The sequence below is a fragment of the Mesocricetus auratus genome, unplaced genomic scaffold (assembly GCF_017639785.1).
Source record: "Mesocricetus auratus isolate SY011 unplaced genomic scaffold, BCM_Maur_2.0 Super-Scaffold_100014, whole genome shotgun sequence".
Classification (NCBI taxonomy): domain Eukaryota; kingdom Metazoa; phylum Chordata; class Mammalia; order Rodentia; family Cricetidae; genus Mesocricetus; species Mesocricetus auratus.
Genome location: NW_024429197.1, coordinates 36,320,510 through 36,342,485, shown reverse-complemented (window position 1 = coordinate 36,342,485; position 21,976 = coordinate 36,320,510). Strand labels below are relative to the sequence as shown.

Below are 21,976 nucleotides of genomic sequence, written 5' to 3'. Positions count from 1 at the left end.
TTCCTGGGGAACAGCACAGTCACACAATTGCCCCCACCTGGCTATAGCGAGAAGGTTTCACCTAAAAGCAAAGCAAAAGGAGGGGAAGCCTTCCTCATTTCTCCTCCAGAGTGAAAACACTCAGAAATGACATCACACACCCCACAGAGCCCCGGGATGACTAAGGCAGAGGCAGCCTGAGAAAACTCTGCTCAGCCCGGAGTTTTAGGGCTCAGTTATGCAGATGAGCGTCTGGGCGCAGGTTCCCGCCTTCTTCCTCTGAGGAAGTTTCTTGGTAGATCACTGACACCTCATCCAGGCGAGGGGGTGAAAACTTGGCACCAGCCACCCCCGGGCAGAGCACCAGAGAGAGCTTGGAAGCAAGGAGTCGGCAAGCAAACAATGAAGGAGCAAGGGGGCACCGTCAGTGGCGCCGGGAGCAGCCGAGGCGGAGGAGACTCGGCTATGGCCAGCCTGCAGCCGCTGCAGCCTAACTACCTGTCTGTGTGTTTGTTTGCAGAAGAATCATATCAGAAACTAGCAATGGAGACACTGGAGGAACTAGACTGGTGCTTAGACCAGCTAGAGACCATCCAGACCTACCGCTCTGTCAGCGAGATGGCTTCAAACAAGGTAAGAACACCCCTTTCTCTAAACTACAACCGAAGCTCCAGGCTGCAGCCTGTCTGTGGATCAGTCCCAGACTTTGTAGAAGTGCCACCTTTTCTTTGCTTGTGCCCAGGGACCACAGTAAACTGAAATTTCTTAATCCGTGTTAATGCCCAGAAATAAATCTTTGAACCCGCACAGTATTGGATCTAAGTGAGAGACATCTGTGTAGCTTCCAGATCATTTTTACAAATGTTGATGCCTTTTCTTTTTAAACAGTAGAAAACTGAAATCTTCTTCAGTTCACCTGACAGAGTGCTGGACTTGCCACATTTTAATCAGTGCAGCATACACGTGTTTGATGAGAAAGTAGGTCCAGTACTTTTTAAAGAGAAAACAGAGTATCTTTCAGCCTGACAAACCCTTGCTGGGAAGAAGGGCATTTGGGGATTTATTACACTTCTTTTGTGATGCTGACAGGGTTTGGGATTAAAAGAAAAAGAAAGAAAGAAACAACATATTTTGCTTTCTACCACAGAAAGCCATTGGGTTTTGTTTTTCCCAATTTTAAAGGTGAACTCACTTAAAATTAAAATCTATAGTGGAAAAAAATCGATTTTACTTACAATATCAAGAAAAACAAAACACAACTTAGCATTGAGGAGGTTTAATTATCTGTCATTATCTCATTTGTTTAATTAACATCTGGACATGAAGTACTAATTTATTGACATTATATAGTGAGGGCTGTTGCTAGTTTTTTTTCTGCTTGTTTACATGTTTTCATGCAGAATTTTAGCTAAGCGTGTATGTGTTTGCAGGTGTGTATATGCAGGTGCGTGTCTGTGTGTGCAGGTGTGTGTGTGTGTGTGTGATAAAAGTTGTGAAGTTATATATTTATTTACATTCATGTACTTGGAGGGAAAGCCTGGACACTGCACCTCATGGAGTTCCCCCTACATCTCTGCCTTGAGGTGTTAGCTATTGTCTTATATTTCTGAGGCTGGAAGAAACTTTTTACCACACCTACCCTTCCAGCCCAAAGTCCAAACCTGACAGCACTCTCCTTCTTCTTCCCTGGGTAAAAGGCATCACTTTGGAGCAGAGCTTGCTGGCTCCTCTACAGAGCCTCGTGGCAGAGGAAACAGGGTATCCTTTGGAGATGCTGGGGTGTGTGTGGTGTTGGTGTCCTCCTTACTGTCTCATGAATTAATCCCTAACAGAAGCAGATATGAGCCCCCTCTGAAACTTTAGCTCAGAGTTCCACTTGGTGGGGAATAAAGAAACAGGGCACACTGGGGTTTTAACTAGTATTTTCTGACTTCTACCAAGCTCCCTGTTTAGCAGGGACTTTCCAGGTTGGTGTAAAACCCAACCGCTTCCCCATGCTGGGGGCTTCACTGTGTAGCTTCTCCAAATCACTCTGGGATTTACATAGACTGTTTCACACGGGCTTCGGCAGCTTCACGGCATCAGCAAGTGTCCTGTTGTCTCTTATTCTGTGATATTTGATGCAACCTGTGGATGCAAAATTCCGGTGTGGTCTTTTCAGTAGTTTTTCATCATCAAGGACATGAGTTTCTGGAGTCACCAGGACAAAGCAGGGGACTAGCCAGGGGAGGGGGCAGGGGGGAGAACATCCTAAAGAACCTTCACATTGCCATGAGTTTTCATGTCTAGTGTGGGTCTAGAGTGCTGACCTTGTTCACTGTCTTGTAAAGTGATTAACAATGTATCGTTAAATATGAAAGGAGGTGTGTATTGAGACCAGAGAATCCCAGCCCTCCCCAAGGGTGTCCTATGCAGGAAGCAATGAAAGTTGAACAGAGCCAACTCTAAAGAAATGCCACACGAAGTTCCTTAGCTGAAACAGAAGTGTGCTGCCTGGCCTGTTCTCTAGAAAAGGTGGCAGGGCATAGCAGCCATCCAGTGAGTGAAGAGAATGCTGTGTTAAAGAGTTATCTCCCCCTCAGCTCATTGATTCATTTCATTCAGTTCATTGCCTTGGGTGACCCTGAGCACAAGGGCAAGCAGGGTAGCCTGGATAGTAACAACACGAGAAAGAATATAGTGAGGCCCCCATGGATAGTAACAACATGAGAAAGTGAGACCCCCAGAAAAAGTTCATCGACATTATCTAGAAAGGTGAGACAAAGTGATGGACAACAAAAGGAATACTCCACATTAAAATTTAAATGCTGAAATCATCAGAGATTTCTGTATAAGCAGCTATTTGGAAATACCATCTTAGTTATCACTAAGTAGTCAGATTTGGCCACATTTTGCTTACTCTCAGTGCCCAAAGGAGCCACAAGGAGACTGAATCACAGAGCTGGAAGGGAGTGCGTACTTTACAGGAGGTGGACAAAGATGAAGAGCTTTGGATCTGGAGAAGCATGGTTTAAATTCTGTCCATCTCACTTACTAGCTGTTGTATATGACCCGACTTACTTAACTGCCTAAAGATTCAGTTTTACAATATAAAAGTGGGCCTCGCCTCAACAGGGTTAGTGGGCCCAAAGCATTCGATAAAGTGCCCCTGGCATGTGGGGGATCACTTACTTAGGCCTACTACATTGTTGCAAAACCACATCTGTGTCCCTACTTACTCTTCAGTGCTGACCCGAAGGCTTTTGTTCGCAGAGTTGGAGCTGATTCAGAGTGTCGATGGTAGAGCCACTGTGCCATGAAGGGAGTGAGACTGACTGATCTAGGTGCCAGTCTGTGTCTCTGCAGGAAAGATGGAGAGTTGCCAGCTTGGTAGAGTAAAAGCAGGCAGTCTTTAGGAGTTCTTGTATCTGGCCAAGGCGACACTTTCTTGTTTTTGTTTATGACTTATTTATGATTTTCCTTGACCCGTCTGTGGCCTAAAGAGAAGGAGTGATTCAGAGGTGTGACTTTCCCTATGCTTCTACAGGAAAATGGATAAACTGCTCCTGTACCTAACCAAAACGGTTCTCTTGACCCTAGATACTAGCAACAGGCCCAGTGGAATTTCAAAGTTTTCCAGAAACCTAGAGCCAGATGAGTTAGTATTAGAGAACATTTTCTCAAAATTAAAAAGCTATAAAATACAAATGGCAAGAAGTCAGGGACAGGTAAGCAGGAGACTGGAGGGCAGACACAGTCATGGTTTCTGGTGTGGGAAGAATGCCTGGACCCCTCAGTGAGCAGCCCAAGTCAAGTTAGCCGTGTCCCAGCCCTTCCCTCTTAGATTTGCTCATCAATTGGTATGTTTCAAGTTTTGTCACCTCCTCACCTGGAAGAATTGTCTCACACTTCGGCAAAACGCATCAGAGCGTGAGTTCATCTGCCGAAAAACAGCCTAATGTTTTGAAAACAGGATGCCTGGGCTCTGCCCAAAAAGAGGAACGGAAAGAGAAACAGTATAGAAAGGAAGAAAGCAAACAGCCCCACCGGGATCCCCAGCCCGAGCGCAGCACAAACAGTGACCTCTCTTTCCGACCTTCATTATGGCTCAGTTCCTGACCTCCTGTCACCAAAGCCAACCCACGTCATCAGAGGAGGATAGGAGGAATGGCACAGCTGCTGTGAGGGTGACTAGAATTTCCTGCCGCCTTCCTGACAGACGCAGTCAGAAAAGTACAGGGTTGCAACAACAGTGGCTGAGGAAGGACGGGTCAGAACAATCCTAGGGAGGTGGGGCCGGACTGGGGAGGAGTGGGAGGTGTTCCTTCCCCTTTTGGACTGAGAAGCACAGTGTCTGATCTAGGGTTCAGGTGAAAAGAATCACAAGGCTTGTTAGTGCCTGGCATGGTGAGCGGCAAAAGACAAGCATATAGTGTGTGGCATTCAACTGCAGTTGCATTCAATCCCAAGCCCTACTGGGACCTCTTCTGTCTCTAGCAGCTTTGCCTGAGACAGATTTGGATCCAAGTGATGGAAATGGATGTTCTGACATTAGGAAGAGCAGTCTTTGATACCAATGCTTCTTTAGACTGAAGAGTCACGATATAACACTTCGGTAACTGTTTGCTAAGGAACCTCACACCAGCTGGGAATGGGAGATGAATGGTACTTTCTTGAGGCATCCTAAAATCACATATTGATACCATCACTGGAGAAGTGAGTCCTTCTAGGTACAAAGGTTTATTTTTCCAGCTCTACAAGAGCCTGCACCAACTAGTTTAGTTGCCTGAACCAACTAGTTGGGAGGGAAGAAGAGAAGGAGGGAGGGAGGGAGAGAATAAAGTCACTCAATTCTACAAGCCTGGAGCTACTAGGAAACCAGAATATCTGACACTGGAAGGTGATCATAACTAAGGCAAGCCAATTGCTGTAATGTTTAATGAGTCACTTTCTATACCACTAAACAATCAATAACTATGGGAAATGCTGGCCTTAACAGAATTGAAAGAAAATAGATCTTAATGATCAAAAGATTCATGTAGTACTCTGTCAGTCAAAGAGAAGCAGGTTGTTGAAGGATTTATCAGTGATGATGGTGAGAGAGGGGCTTCCCTTAACACAGGGACCTTCTACTGATCCCTAGGCTTGAAGGAATCCCTAGTATATTCTCCATCTGAACACAAAGGACTTGATCAGACCCAAGGGACTGTGTGATCCCCTCCAGACCTCACTGTGCCTCTGGCCGAATTTCTCATTGTTTGTCCAAAGGGTTCTGAACCCTCTTCCCAGGGCCTGTGTGTGGACGTGCTTTTGCAGAGTTACACAGGCCGAGGCCCCAGGGACAGCCATGAGGCAGCAGCAGGACTGGGGAGAAAGTGTGTGGGAATTTGCACATGCAGGCTGTGGCAGAGGCCTCACCCAAGCTTGACTGCAAGTTTCCCCATGGTCAGACAAGCACAGGGCAGGTACAGCGCAGAGTTGAAAGAGTTTAGGCTCTAGCTGCCCTTTCTGACTGTGACGGACTGTCAGGTTACAAAGAGGAGATAGCTTAGTCTATATTTTTAAGTATTTAGGCCTTCAGTATTGTCCTGGCAAATGTTAGGGATGATCTTGATTTAGAGAGAAGACTATAATGAAAATCAGTTGTGACAGGCAGCAGGGGAAACAAGCATTTTTGACCCAATTTTCTCCCTTTATAGCCTCATATGAAGTATAGAGACTGCCAAGAGAAAGAATCTGAATATAAGCCATGAGTTTAAATTCTAGCTTAACCTTTACTGGGAATATTCTCCAGAGCAATTAAATCATTTTGAAATCTTTTCATTTCCTTATTATGAAACTAAGTAATTGGAATAGATTGTTTCTGTGGTTTGCATCAGGTCTTGAATTTTTGATGGTGGACAGCCACTGTACATCTACACGTGTAGATGCTGCATATAGACACTCAGTGAAGTCCTTCACCCCATATTGAATATCCAGAGACTCTTTGCAATAGGCAATATCTACAGATGGGTAAAGTGGCATTTAGTAGAAATAATCTGATTAGCATACATGAATAATAGCACCGTGGCTGAGAATGTGGCTTATTGGTACAGTGCTTGCCACCATGTATGAGCTCTAAGATCCGACTCTAATTACACACACGCGCATGTGTGGCACACACACCCCACACACACACTTGGTGCTGAGGATAGTGTCCTGCCTAACACCACTCAAAAGGCTTTGGACTTGCTGAGGTTGGGAGAGCATCAGGGATCAAGGCCAAGATCCCTATGAGACAAATACATGAAAGGGAAAGTTCAGAGGTACTTAGCGATTCTTCAATGTGAATTGTGGAATGTTTGGTGGAAGGGCTTATCCTTCTAACACAGATCTTTATTGGTTAGGTCTGGTTCAAATTTCTAATGTTCAGTTAGTTATCTTGTTGGCCTCTAGCCTAGACACTAATTCCAGACTTAGCCTGGGCTGGAAGGCATTGCTTGTAACACAGGTAAGGAGCAAAACTGCCATAGCTCTGGGAACTGGTGCATAAGCACTCAAGGCATCCTTTCCTTCTTGTGGATTAGTGTACAAAATTCAAGCTCTCTTTGCTTTCCCTAACTTAGCTTAAGATAGTAACATTGTCTTGAAATTCCCTGGTTCCCTGTCTACTCTTACCCCCCCCCCCATTTCTCTTTCAAAGGAAAGAGAAAGAGGGGTTGTTCTATTCTTTTGATTTTATTGTCATTCAAATTATGGCAGCAGTTTCACTAGTAGGGTTTCCTTCCCAATGCTTGTAGCTTGAGCATAAAATAGAGAATTCATACCTTTGTAGCAGGGCTACTGGAACTGAGGAATTCCCAGGTTCAGACAGAGTTCTTATTTTATTGTCTTCAAAGATGAAAGGGAAGATTTAGCTAATAGATCTTTATTCATTGTTGTTTAATTACTCTTTCTTTCCTTATTGTTTAAATTACTTTTCTATTGTTTTTTTTAAATTATAGAATAGAGTTGTATTCTTGAGTGTGATTCAGTATCTGAAATTCTAATCTTATGAAAACTTAGCAAATCAAAGTGTTTGGGAGTTAGCTCTCTGAAATAAATGTGACCAGTAGTACTTTTTGCTTAATCTAAATATTTCTACATTGGTATATCTAGGAACTGGTTCCTTCACTGAATTTGGAACTAGTTCACCCAGTCTTTTAATTAACTCTCTTGCAAGATTTATAAATGAACAGATCTCTCAAAAGGAATTAAATGAAGGATTTCCCCCTTTGTGTGACTCTGACCAGCTGATAGGACACTATAGCAGGGGAAACAATTATGAACTAAAATAGCAGTCTTGAAATATTGTGTAGCAGCACTGTCATGGAATAAGCATTCAGTTTTCCTTTTCTTTTTCTTTTTTCTTTTTGTACTTCCCTACTTTTGCATGTTTGATCTTTGAGAATAAGTACCAAACTCACAGCCCCACCAAGTTCCCTGCCATTGTTATCCAGGGGTGAGGCTTGTTGTTATGCAATTCTTCCAACATATTTAACTTCTAGGTGAAATGGGTTCAACAGGAGAGGATCATTTACTGTCATGAAAACCAAAATACCCTCCCAGGAGACACCAGCTCAGGCTCCTTTTGCTCAGTGGGGCTGCATTCTAGGTGGCATCATGCCAAGTATCGGTGCTTTGCTGTACAGACTCGCTTTAGCTCTCTTTTGGGGACCTGTAGGCCCCTTTTTTGTCTTGCCCTATGGCATGTGGTGTTTCCCTCAGCTGGTGCCAAACTATGTAGTCTCTAGGAGATTTTACTGTAACTTCCTTTGTTTGATTTACTTGAAAGTAGCCAAATGCTTTCACAAAGAAAGAACTGGGAAGTCACTTAGAAAAAAGACCATAGTGAATCTTCTGTTCTTGTATGCCTGCTTTGGAAAGCACCTGATGATCTTCGCTTACTTATGGAGTGGAGTTAAAGCTGGGAGCCACACACTTCCTTCTGCTCAGCAGTCACTGTATGTTCGCTTCCAAAGACAATCGCAATTAGGATGGACTGCTTTGGAAGCCTCAAACCCTCCCAGATTAAAGTGTAGCAAGTTTATTAAGGTAAAACTCACCTTCAGAGTGGAGTCATTTTACTTTTCTAACTTCTAAATTTCAAATATAATAAGTTTTAAGTTTGCAATTAGAAACCTTACAAGACCACATTGATCTGTCTTTGTTCAGTAGACTGCAAAAATATTATAACTTTGAACAATTATGAAGATGGAATCAGAGTACAGCTACCTAGAAATTTTTTAAAAATTAAAATATTTAAACTAATATTTTAAAAAATAGAGTTAGCACATGAATTATTGGCATCTAGCACCTCAATAAGAGAATTCATCACTAAGTAAAAATATCTTTCCAGTTGAATTAGATCAGCTGTGCTACATAGAGGACTAAGCAAACTAACTATTGACCCAACAACTAATGTCCTTGGTCACTGTAGATGGTGAAATTTGATAAATAACAAAACTTCTACACATTTTATTTCTAATTATGGTTTCACACAGTTGTTCTAGATATGATTCTGCAACTTTCAGTCCAGAAGGGAGCTTTTTTTGTGTGGTTTTTATGAGACAGGGTTTCTCTGTATTGTTTTGGAGGCTGTCGGTCCAGCCCAGGCTCGAACTCACAGAGATCTGCCTGCCTCTGCCTCTCGAGTGCTGGGATTAAAGGCGTGCGCCACCACCACCAGGCCAGAGGGGAACTTTAAAAATCCTGTTTATGTACTTACCAGGCAGGGAAGATCCCTTTGTCATGGCTGTCCCACAGCAAGGCTTATTTACTGTACTTCGAATGTAGAGACCCTTGCAGTTTCCCTCAGTGTGAGAAACTCAATTTGTGTTCCGTGGTAGTGTGAGACTGCATTTGTGTGCTCCTGTTACTTTCAGAAAAAAATACTTTAATAAATACTATTTATATTAAGTCATTTTACAGATGAGGAAACATTTTATAAATAAGATCCATTTCTTATCAATAATAAGTGAAGATTAAATATCTTTGAAAATACAAGATATAATCTTAGTGGAAAGTAATTTTATTTTTCCATGATGTCTCCAGAATCAGAGGATAATGGGAGGATTTTGGTACTGAGATAGGAGGGTTCTCATGTCAAGTCCATTTGTAGTTCCCCTTATTTCTTCTTTTTGTTGTTGGGAACTGAAGGTAATAAGTGGAGAGTTTACAGTCTGGTGAAAAAGTCACCAGGCTGTGGATTTTTCCAGCTGCTTGGCAGAGTGTATAGTCCAGCAAGTTGAGATTAAGGTGGGAATCTCAGGTTACCATCTTCCTACCCTGCAGTGTCTCTTTCCAATTGATGTCTCAATGGGTAGCTCTCATAATTTAAATGAGCTTCCCTTCTTGAGTTCTCTTACCTACATCCACAGTGGAGTTAGTTCCATCCTACTGGCCGCTGCCCACTGATAAACAATGTCAGTGCTATTAATGCTCGTAGGCATTTTGAGACAGGTCACTCTCACTCACAACATAGAGGCTTATTGTTTCCTGTAAACTCCCTGCTGTGGATCAAGATGAGTTTATGTTTATTCAAATTTAGAATTATGAGGTAAGTAATTCAAATATTTTGTAATAAATGTGAATAAGCAATTACGTATTATTCAATTTTTTAAAATGAAGAAATACTGGGGGAAAATAAATCGACTCAGGGAGAATTAATTGCATTGATAATAACGTTTAAGGGAAGTTATTCCATGTTTAAAGGATTCCTGACTCGCTAACTTCCGCTCTTTTGCTATCTACCCATTTCCAGTCATTATTTACATTGTATCATGTGACAGAGTAAGGTGACAGTCCTTAGCATATAGTTTATAAGAAATGAAGATAAAAGTTATAAATCCTCAACTGAATAAAGATATTTGATGTTTGGGCTGTTGGACTAAAGAAAAGAAGACTTGAATTAAAAGCTAAAATACTTAAAAGGAGATTACACTGGAGGGCAACTCACTAAAGAATCCAAATACCCATTTTAGTATTGGGGAAAAAAAACAGAGACAAATTACAAAAGACATACTACATTTTTACTAAGTCTGGTTGGTCAACATAGTGCATTTCCAACTTCTTCTTTACCCTCAGTGTCAGAACATTCATTAAAACCATGGCGTAAGAACACCAGCGTTTTATTGTCACATGGAAATGAATAAAAACAGGCAAATGAGTAAATAAATGCTTCTCTCATAATTACTTGGAGGACTCCGCTTTCAGTTCATGCACAGTCAGACCTGTGCTGTGACCCTCTCCCAGTGTGCACAGTCTTGTGGTATTGCTGCAGAGCAACCTCTTACCATCCTGTCAGTTAATATCATATCTAGTACTGGAGAGATCTCAGATTTTATAGATTTTCAATATAGCCTCACATATCCACTTGATTATGGGAGCCTGGGAACCTTCGAATGGCTCTCTAGTAAAGTGTGTTCTAACCCCTATGATGGATATCCCACTCAGCCTGAAATTTAACTGACACTCCCCAAGAGTTCTCTACCCTGCCAGCTAAACCCCCCACGCCCCGCCCCTTGTGTTGACTGCAGCTGGCTCCATTCTGAGTCAGATCATTGAGATACAGCCGTGTTGATTGAATCACTGGGCATATTTTTCTTGGCCAAGTGAGTACATTATTTGTGTTCTTGATGGGATGAGCTACCACTGATTTTTTTTCCCTGCTGTGTTTAACACTCAGGATCAGGTTTCACAAAGCTTATTTGCATGGGAGTGTCCTTGGGACTGTTACCACAAGGGCTACCAGTATTATATTCTAAATATTTGTCAGTATCATTTAATTGCAGAGAATTTGGGGTCTTGTTGCTGTTGTTGAATTTTTAATAAGTTTTTAATAGATACCTTTGTACTAGTATTTTATAAGATTAAAATACTTTTTATGTGATTAAAATCTTGAGAAGGATGTTATCTAGTGACATATTGTATGACTAACAGAATAATATTTTCAGATTGAAAGTGGTCATATGTTGTTCTCAAGAAAAAGTTCCAGGGGGTGTTTAAGATGTGTGTACCTGTGTATATCATCAGTATGTGCTCAATAGTGAGGGTGCATGTGGAGGATGAAGGTCAATATAAAAAGCCTTTATTGCTTACACTATAATTATTTTTTTACACAGTGTATGTCACTGAACCAAAATGGCAAACCATTTTGACTAGACTGGCTAGCCAATAAATCCCAGGATCCATCCTGAGCCTTTCCATTCAACCCATGCTAGAGTTGCAGACATGTACTGTCACACGGACATTTCTGTAGGTGCAAGGACTCTAAATTCATTAATATGTTTGCACAGCAAGTACCCTACCCACTGAGCTATCTTCCCAGCTCAACAAAAGCACTTAACACAGAAAACCCTTAACAAGGTGTTAAAATAGGGCAACTAGCCAAAGACTATAAAGCTCTGGGTGGAAGAGATTCTCTTTTTAAAAAGTGAAGTAAATATATTTGGTTAAAATGAATAAAACATGATTGTTGGGAAGAATTCAGGAAAAAGCCTTTGCTCTTTCCATCACTGCTTCTCATTTCTAATCACATGACCCAGAACTATGATGCCCAGAAAACTCTGAATCTGCCCAAGTGGCTGTTGGAGGCTGGCTGGTTCAGTTTGGCAGTATTTAGTTTATCATTCTCTCAAAAAGTCTACATCCAATAGACGTGACTCTAAGCCTTCAAAGCGTTTTTATGACTGCTGTCTCTGGGGTGTTGGGTGTGGGTGGGACTTAAGAGCAAGTGTTACATCTGTCAGTCATCAGCTCTATGTTGCATGGCACCTGACTACTTTACCACTATTGGGCCATAATTTTCATTCTGGCATTATGCCAATGTTTCTCTCAGCCCAGTAGCATATTCAACCAGACTGACTTCAACTGTGCAAATCTGAGTAAATGTATACATGGTATAGATATGCTTGTATGGCAGTCTGTGGTTATTCCTAGCTTTGGAGAATTCTGAAGTCTCCTAATTAGTAGAAACTGTCTAAATTAAAGAAGCATTAATCAATAGAGTGTTACTAACATCCTGGCTTCCCCAAACAGGCTTTTGTTGTTGTTGTTGTTGTTATGGTCATGTTGCCGTTAAGGCCATTTCAAATTATGGTTTTCACTTGAAATGCTTCATTTATCTTTCCTGCAATTCTGGTTACACTCCTTAGCCTGGTGAACAATCTAAATGACAATCAGCAAGCCTGCACCTGTGTGAGTAACTCATGTATCACGCACACAACCTGCATGACATAACACCACATCACACATATTGTGGGAATTTTGCAATTAGTTATGCAAGCTACTGCCAACAATGGCAAGAGTTTAGGCTCCAAAGAGCCACAAGAAACCTCCATGCAGCAGTGAACTCAAAGGAAGGAAGGGCCTGAGTTCAAACTTGAAATTCAGAAATAAAATCTTCAAGCTCAAATCCGATGCCATAGAATGCCTACTTGGTCACAGACCAAGTCATCTGTAGTCACCCCACTTCAGAGATGGAGATCCCAGTCTCTTAGGGGCTTTTGCACAGTTTCTCAGATTGGGCTACAGTGTGGAAGTTTATTTCCAGATGTGAGAGGATATTCAGCTGTTTTTGCATCATGTGTGGTAGAGGCTACTGGCTTCTCTGGTAGGGTGTCCTTTGTGTCATTGAAGTTCACTAGAAGGGCAAGCCTACAATGAACATTCCCTCTTCTCCACAAAAGAGCTAGGTGTCCATCTCTGAAATTTCCTTTATTCCAACAGAACTATACATTTCAGGGATACACTGTGGTGAAAGCATGTATCCATCTTGTCTAAATTATGGTAGCCATCACAGGAAAGCAAAATGCAGATATAGCGATCTCCTCTAATAGGGTAAAAAAATAACTTGAGACACTTAGTTTCATCTTTTGTAGTTTACAGATGCATTCAAATCTTCAATCCATGGCAAATTTTTCTCAATTCAGATGTGTATAGTCCAATGTGAGGCATACCAAAAGAGACAAGATACATGCTTCCAAGAGAGAAAAAGTAACGCCTGTATTGCCCAGGGTTTTAATTTTCTTGATATGCCCCAGAGTTGACCTTGAAACTTGACAGACTGTTGGACTATCCCAGGCCTGAGAAAGTTAATCCAGAAGTGACTCTTAAAGGAGTTTTGAAACCTCCCACTGTCTTATGTATCTCAGGGAGTATGGCAAAGGCACTGGCTGAAAACAATGTAACTAGAGTCGCAGGCATTATAGGCTGTATGGTACCCTTCAGGACAGTAGAGTAGTAATCTCAAAAAGAAGCTATGCAGATCTATATAGCTGCAGAAATAGTAGACATTTTAAGACGGTGGGATTTACAACAATTCAAGCAATGGTAGCATCTGAATGTAGGAATCATTTCTTAAAGGGGCTGCACTGCCAGGTGAGACAGGGCACACAAGGATTGCGCAGGCAACATTGCAAGATTCTATCTTAAATATTAGGGGCTGGGGATGTAGCCCCAATGGTAGAAGGCTTGCCGTGACCGGTATTTACAGACTAAGAAACAAAGAATGTTTGGGGTGATGCAGCCCCTGTATAGTTGACTACGGAAGAACTGGAGCTCATCAGTCTTACATTTTTTCCCCCAGTGGACAGGACTCTTGACTTGTTGATCCACACATCTAACTCAATATTTCTGTTTTTAAATATTATAAATTGTACAACTTCTAGATGGGTAATGTTTAAAAGAATGTCCTAGTCATCAGCTTTAGAGTCATATTAAAATCCTGTGACCTTGATGGGGATAAAAGGGTGACTTGAGACTGAGTCTTGATTCTTTAATGCTTTTTCTCGGTTGCTACAATGATTTTCTCATTTGTTGATTATGGAGGTCAGCTGTATTTTACTGTTATGCCAGTACTCAAACTCTGCCAAAATCCCTTTGCAGATTAGAAGGAAGAGAGCAGTACATAAAATGGCATTGTAGAGTTCCAAGAATGTTTAATGGTCTTTTATTTCTCACAAGAAGAAAGATCTCTCTTTGAGAACTAAGACTTGGAAAACTGTAATGATCTAAAAGTATACAGAGCCTTTTACACTGGTTGTCCTGAAAGAGTATTGCTTTGAGTCTTCTTGTGAGGTATTTGGATATGGAATATCTGAAATGCACATACACTCAAATTTTCATCTGAATTTCAAACCTAGTAGAATATCTTGAATTTTTATCCACCAAACCTTGCAATTCTACATATGCAGAAGCATAAATGTATAATGAATAACATGCATTATATAATAAGCATTATGCATAATTTAGAAATATTATGTTGTATAAAATGCTGTAATTGTATTAGTTCTTGGAAATATTTGTAGTATTTTTTGTCTGTTTTATCATGTCACTGCAGCAATTTAGGAGGGAATGTGGGTCATGAGAACGTTCTGGAAAGACTCTTATGGGAATTACTACAGGGTTAGGGAGCATTTTCAGCATTCAGATGTTGTGTGTCATATTTTCTCTGGAAAAAAGTTTTAGAAATTGTAAACAGAAAAATAAATGGGTAGGAAGAGAATAAGTAGGGAGAAACAAGTCAAGAGTAGATGAACCTAGTGTCAGTTTGTGGAACAACTGTATACTGCCCTCTCCCTTCTCTTTCCAGTTTTCTGAATGAAAATATTGGTATTTTGTCCCTAATTTGCCTTTCATTTGTCCTCTGAGCAAGTATTCATCTTCCAGCTGGTAAACAGAACTGGATTTGTTCATCAGAAATGCCAGCATTTTGTTGCAAAACTGTGATGAAAAGACTCATGCCCACTCTTCCTCGGATTCCTACCTAGCTTGTATCACTACATCCCCAGGGAGGCAGGAATTTGCTGCAGAAAGAGAGTCTCTGGAGTGGTCATGGAGTGGCGAACACTACCTAACCCTGTGCCCCCAGGCCAGAGTTTGCTCGCAGCAGAACTTGTTGGCAGGCATGACCTACCTTGGAACTGTGCTTTCTTCCTCAGCTACTCCAGCAAAAGGGGCATGCCGGCTGTAGCTCCTTCTTCCATTCAGTTACTAATTCACTCAGTGCTATTTCTCTTGCCTTCCAAATAAGATGAACATGTCATTAGAGGAGCAGGGACTGGAGTTTCAAAGGAATGATGGGAAGTGGGAGGAAGCATAGTCCCAGATAACCTGAGCTGTTAAAGAATGGTGGAAACTGTGAGTTTCATAGGGTTTTTAAAGCTCTACACTATATCCTTGCTCCAGTTTTTTTTTCTGTTTTACTTTAAAGTCAGATTAAAAAGAAAAAAGTAGGGACTTTGGACATCAACTGTCTCACTCAACTAAAGAAGCAGAGCCCTAAGAAGTCACTTCATTTTGCCTAAGATTACGTATTGCTCACAGTCATCTCTCACTAGCCCATGTTACCACCTCAGCTCTCTGCCTCTGTGAGCATTCTGTGATCTCAAGAGGGGTTTTCAGCCCCTCTACTTCCCTGATTCTCAGGAATCCTTATAAAATTATGACTAACAAGAGTATAAAATATGAGTCAAAAGTTAGTCCCTAAAAAAGTCATTGTGACTTTAATGACTTCGGCAGTTGTTTCAAACTGCGAAAACAGGAAGATCCTACACAATAAGGCGCCTGTCTCACAGCTGGGCTCATACGTAGACGGCCACCCACAGGAGTGATGACTGGGGCTGCCTTCCTCTGTTTGGCACCTTTTTCCGTCTTTAAAATTTTCTCTTACTGACTTCATCAGGTTATCATTGAGAAAAAGTATGGACCTTTTCTAGTCTTTAACAGTGTAGCTTTTTAACCAATTATTTTAATAATCCTTTTTCATCATGTAGAATCCGCCACTAGCAAATCCAGATTAGTTTAAAAGCAGCTCTTTCACATTCTCACTGTTAGCTGCTTGTACCATCTGCCTTCTGGTGGTTTTTTTTTCTTCTGATAAACATAATATTACCAATACCCCACCCTTCTATGTAAAGTCACTGAGAGCCCAGAACAGTGCCTGCTGAATTTTGAACAAACCGTAGGCTCATCTTTTGAGGAGTAGAAAATGATGATGTGTTTTCATCATTTGAGAGGAAAGTGGCTCAGAGACTGAAGGAAAACTGAAGTGATCTCACACAATTTAATTTCAATTATTTTCTAAGTAGTTTCTCACTTAAAAGAAGTCTGTGTTGAATTCAGAGCAAAGGAAACAATGGACTTACTTATCATCTGTAAAACTGGGAGCATAAAAATTAAGTAAATTAAAGGCAGGCCATTAATAACAATCACAGATGATTTTTACAAAGAAAGAATGTTCTAGAAAAATGGCATTAAGTCATTTATTAAAGTAATAATTCTTCTCTTTTCAAAATGTAGCTGTAATTTCTTAGCAGTGTTTGTAGATCTAATGCTGGACAGACACAGCTTTAGGGAGGTGTGGGGAAGTTTGTGTTCTAAGGGTTCATTCACAAACTTTGTTTGTCTGTGTTGAAAAGGGAATTTGGCCATTTCCCCTGGGAACATTATTTCTAGGTAGACTCTAACAGGGCTTTCTTGTGAGGACAGATTATTAAAGAAAAATAGTATCTGTGTACAGGAGACATGGGAACTCATTTATCTTTGAAATAGCACCCCCTCCCCGTTTGTAAATTCTCCACTGCATTTGGTGAAGTGAATAAATTCATTCCCTTTCAGTCCTGCAAGTCATTGGGCCATGGTTTCATTCAGGATTCATTTTACCTTCATATTGGAACAGCTAACTGGGTAAATCAACGGGGAGGCTCCAAGAGTCTCAGGCTATGGAGCTCTGAGTTATGACAAATACCTCTCCTTAGTTGTGGCTTATTGTTATAGACAGAAGCAACTCCATTTTTCCCCCAGTTAACTTCAGCCGTATAGAGAGAGTTTTATTTTCTGAGAGGAGCTAGTTGCTAGTAAATACTGTGCCCAAGCTGTAGGAGGCTGCTCTAGAATCTATCGCACAATCTTAAGAGGTTAGGCTGGAAAGGTGGGTTGGAGTCTTATGTGTCACTCTCATTTCACAGAAGACAGATGAAGCGATGTCACAAGGCCAGTCATAGAGACTGAGAATCAAAGTTGAGATTCGATTGCTGTGTCATGGGTACCCATTGTTGGCCAGAAGCAACTCCCATATGGAATTCAGACATTGAAAGCCTACTGTTCTGTCAGCTGTCACATCAACAACATATCAGTTCCTTGGTTGGTCCAGTCATCAGGGCCTTCCTAATCAGACTTTGCCTTTCTAGAAGGCCACATATGCCTTTCTTAGTCTTTCCAAGCCCCAAACAAGTGGGCCCTTCATAAGTATTTTTTGATGAAAGCAATGATTGCCTTAGTCAGTGTGGTGGGGCCCTCCCTTGCTGAGGAAAACCAGTGGTTGTTGCTAAGCAACGTTTAAAAGGTCTAGATTGGTTTCTGACCCCGGATGACCTTCATTTGTATACTTCATCATGTGTATTTTATGGTTACCTTAGGATGACTTTGGAAAACTTTGTTTTTGGTATGCATTGCCCCGCCCGTTAATAAAAAGAAATCATAGGAGAATCCATTTAGGCATGGAAAAAAGGGAGAAGGTATTCCTCTGTTTACTTGCATGAATACACTGACCCATTCTGAAAAGACACAGAAGCTGTGTAGCTTACTCAGCCCCATGACTGAGAACCACCACCCTGTACCACACAGACTGATGGACCATGTATCCCAACAGGATCCTATGACAAATGGAAGCTACAGGGGCAAAGAGGGTAGGGAGAGATGTCTTGCCATTTATTACTGTTTTTTTCCAACCTGCAGCCAATCACACCACTAGTAAGAGCTCTCCTCACCCTCTTTAGACTGTTACCTGAGGATTAGCCAATTTGTCCTAATATATCTGGCCTGTCTACTAGAGGAAAAGTTAATTAAACCACAAAAGGACTGTCTGTCTGTCTGTCTGTTTGCTTGCCCCCTTCCCCACTTTGCCTGACCATTTTATGTATTCCATCAATGTTCGCTGAAAAAAATGACAGAATGACTTTAATGAAGTGGTATAACCCTAGTCGACTCCAAAATGTTTACAAATGTTTCAGAGATACCAAAGGAGCCAAAATAAGGATAATTGCTTGACTATTATATTTGGCTAAGTCTTGTACACGGGGGGAGCGTACAGAAGAAATCATCTATCTCTAAGCTTTTATGTAAGATATTTTTACTATGGTTTAAGTAAAGTTTGTTTCTTTGCTAAAGGCTAGTAGACCTATCAGCGCTTAGAAACCTGTGTTTCCTAACCTCCTAGTCTCCAATAAGGGCTGGTTTTGTGCCTTGAAGGTAAGAGGCCATTGTGACAGAGTTATATCTTAAAAAATAATAGTTTGGAATTTATGAATTTTACCTGGATTTCAAAATTGCATTGAAGTTCAACTGTCAAGTCTACAAAGCAGACATGATTAACTCAGAGATGTCTGGTTACTTGTGAAAACACACACATACGTAAGCAGGGTTATCCAGAAAGAGAGAGGTTGTGTCTCAGAGGATGGCGTGTGGTACAGTGAGCCAACAGTCAGAGGCTCGGATTTGGTCTGGCTTCACCTCAAAAGGCAGCTCTCTGGGAGAGGCAGTGGTTTGACCTGAGTCTTAGATGCCTGAAGTGAAGCTATTGTCAGATACAGGATGCTCATTTGGAAGGGGAATGCCTCACAGGAAAAAGAGCCAATTACAAGTTCAGGCTGTTGCCATGGTGCTTTGCTGATCCTTCAACATGCAATACAGGAACTCCCTGGAAGGCTAGGGATAGGGGCATAGGGAGGGGGAGAAGTGGAGCCTGCTTGGGCAGGGCATCCTACTGCCTGTACTGCAATGCTGACAAGAAGGGGCTGGCAGGGGAGCCAGGAAAAGAATGACGTTTTCAACGTATCCTGGGTTGCTAAAATGAAACTAAAACAATTTAACTATGAAACGTTTCTAGCATGAATTGCAAGGTGTAACAGCACTAAAATATCAAATAAGCATAAGTCTAAATAATTCATTGTTCATTCAGCAAATGCTATATCATATTTCCTAATGTACTTGGGAATCCTACATGTAAAGGTTAAATGAATTTAATTCGTTTGTTGAATAAGATCTAATAAGCATATTAATGAACTGACTGAGTGCAGAAAACTGCACATTTCAGATGAAATACTTTTTGAGTCAAATTATTAATTCCATCCCCATTCCTTCTGCTGTGAAAAGGAGCTAAATGCATCAGTACTCCAGTTGGTGGACAAATAATGTTCTAAAAGCAGGTTAAGAAGAAATTATTGTATACTGGATGCCGAGTCAGAAAACAGCTACAGTACCAATCCTTTCCAATTAAAAAAAATGCTCAAAGTCAATTAATCAAATGTGCCATCACTTGGAAGCAATTAGAATAGCTGTGTCAGGCTGCTTCTGCAGAGGGCTGTCTGCAGAGGAAGAGGGGGTTAAAGAACACCTAGTTGGAACGGGGGAGGGTAGGACCTCAGATTTACTTAAATATTCATGGGGCTTCCTCCATTTTAATCTTCTCCTTTTTAAAAGATGGCTGTTTCCCAGGCAGACAGCTCCCGGGGGGAAAGAGATTCCCTGCTCCCTGGCAGAGTTGGACTAGTCTAGGGTGGAAACCCCTCCGGGCACCAGGACTGTTAGTAACTGATGCGGTGCTTCAAGCCCGCTAGCTGAATACATTTGGACCGACTCTTGCGCCTTCGTACAATTCCTGGTTTCATTACTCCCATCTGCCTGGAAATAAGCAGGGAGCGCAGCATAGGCTTCTTGCAAGAACCCGAGTGTGAATGAAGATGGGCTTGCCGTGGATTAGGAAATACCGCGCATTTGCAAGGCTTTGTCTTTTCTAAGTTTTGATTCTTTAACCACTGGATCTGCAGGGTGTTTTTGATCCTCTGGGGATTGCTCTCCTAGAACTGAATTCTTACAAAGGGATTTGTGGATTGTGGCGAGAAGAGCCTCCAAAATGCCCGAGGCAAACTATTTGTTATCTGTATCTTGGGGTTACATTAAGGTGGGTCGATTTGATTGCGTTATGTGTCTTTGGCAGAATCGGATGCTTTTACATCCGTCTGTTTTTTGTGCAGTAGAAGGCATCAGCAGTGATTGAATTTGTGTATGCATTTAATCCACTGGGGCTTCTTATGAAATAAGGGCATGTTTTACTGCATCGTATTTTAATGTACTGTAATGTGTTTCAATCCTGTTTTTTTCTCAGCTATGTTTTAAAAGGATGCTTTCCCCTGCCACTCCCTTTCATTTTCCCTTAAACTTTTCACTTAATCTGTTCTCACTGAATACGTTATCACCTAAAATTATATTTCAGGATATAGTTCCAGTTTTTAAAAGTAGCAATATTTTCAAGTGAAATTATTTTGATTTTTATTAAAATTTCTTTTCCTGAGTTTGCAACTTCAAAAGTAATCAGCGATTTTAGGAAAATTTAAGAACATCCTTTTTCTACGGTGACGTTGGAATGATTTCAAATTGAGGGGACATTATGATTTGTAGCGTAGCTTTCATTAATCTAGTGAAATTGGCTGTACAGTTTCTCGGTTCCTAGAAGGAAAGTTGGAAATACAGTGATCATTTGCTCTTTCGTAGACACTCAATGCCTTTTCTTTTCTTTATAAACAGTTCAAAAGGATGCTGAACCGGGAGCTGACACACCTCTCTGAGATGAGCCGATCAGGGAACCAGGTGTCTGAATACATTTCAAACACATTCTTAGGTAAGATACCAATAGGAACCCCACTGAGCTTCTTCAGGGTGAATTTCTACAACTTGTCAAGGGTATCCCTGTGAATTTGGAGTAAGGTTAAGCACAGAAAACAAATCTATTCAAGATAAGAGCTAAAGCCAATCTCTAAATGAAAACAATAAGCACAGGAAGGTAATATTTTTGAACTGATAATAGCTATTGAAGAGAGCAGGATATTATGGGTTGATTGCATTTATCTGACTGCATATTACCACACCCCTCTCTATTGGGACCTCCATAGCAGCTGAAGGTCCAATAACCAACCTCAGCAACTGCTGTATCAGTAGCTCTAAATTTTTAATTATTTTCAGTTCTTCCAGTAACTAGGCTTTGAGACAGAAAGCTTTAGGGGGGGGGTTATGCTACCTCCACAGAGTCCAGGAAAGGGTGTTCTGGAAATAATTTGAGTGTTGCCTTGCTGGGTCATTTCTTAAGAAGGAGATTGTGTGTGTGTGTGTGTGTGTGTGTGTGTGTGTGTGTGTGTGTGTGTAGGAAGGTGTTACATGAGACTTTGTCTTCTCTAAGAAGCATCATTGTCTTCTCATTCTGATCCTTGACTATTCACAACATTGTGTGGATGGTGCTTAACACATAACACAGATCATAGGCTTCCAGGGGTGGTCTTCAATTTCCTGGGTCTTGTTTTACTCATAGGAATTTCTGATCTCAGGCTTAAAGGTAACTTTTGTATCATGAACCCATTCTTCCTGTTTTAATTGAATGTGGCCAGTAGAATCGGGGGTATGTGTACCTCAAAAAATGCATGGGAAGCCTCTGTATTCTGATTCTCCTGGTTCTGAAATATTCTTGCTTATGCAATTCCATGTTTCCAGGGAAATGGCCCATTCCTACAGCAGAGCATCTCAGCTTCCTTTTTGGCAGAGCCTCTTATTAAATGTACATTTGCCTTGTTGCCTTATGGAACACAGGCCACCTGCAACTTTGTTTAAAAAGCAGTTCCCTCTGACAGCATATCAGTCAGCGTTCTTGTCAGTGCAACATTACTGTACAACCCATGCTCATCCGGCAGATCTGCCAACTGCAGATCAGCAGCCAGAGGCCACCCTCACTATGGCCATGTGTGGGTGTCCTCCAGCACCTGCTGTCCCCAACTGCAGCTGCAACAACCTTTGACAGGGAACAAAGGAGAGGAATTTTTATGCATACCCCATCTTCCAGTGGTGCCTGGAATGTAATATAAGCAAAGAGAAGACATAACCCCTAACCCTTCCCTTCCCCAGGCTTTCCCCTTTATCTCTGAACACAGGAACCCTCCACTCAGCATCTCAG

General features: G+C 41.4%; 1 protein-coding gene and 1 long non-coding RNA gene across 5 annotated transcripts in view; one reads left to right on the top strand and one right to left on the bottom strand.

Moving 5' to 3' along the window:
• Nucleotides 1-21,976, top strand: part of Pde4b (phosphodiesterase 4B) — a 538,982-nt gene that overhangs the window by 501,747 nt on the left and 15,259 nt on the right. For 3 of the 4 annotated variants that reach the window (XM_040757097.1, XM_021228452.2, XM_040757098.1), the window contains 2 exons: nt 500-612; nt 20,563-20,656. In XM_040757097.1, coding sequence (XP_040613031.1) covers nt 500-612; nt 20,563-20,656 — 207 coding nt within the window. Of the gene's footprint in view, nt 1-499; nt 613-19,462; nt 19,940-20,562; nt 20,657-21,976 lie in introns of those variants that run through there. The other variant, XM_005072203.4, reaches the window with a different exon arrangement.
• On the bottom strand, nt 1,240-4,237 carry LOC121144006. Its single transcript, XR_005881339.1, has 3 exons — nt 4,055-4,237; nt 3,198-3,455; nt 1,240-2,106 (listed from the first exon to the last, which is right to left on the bottom strand). It is a non-coding gene; the product is annotated as an uncharacterized LOC121144006 (long non-coding RNA).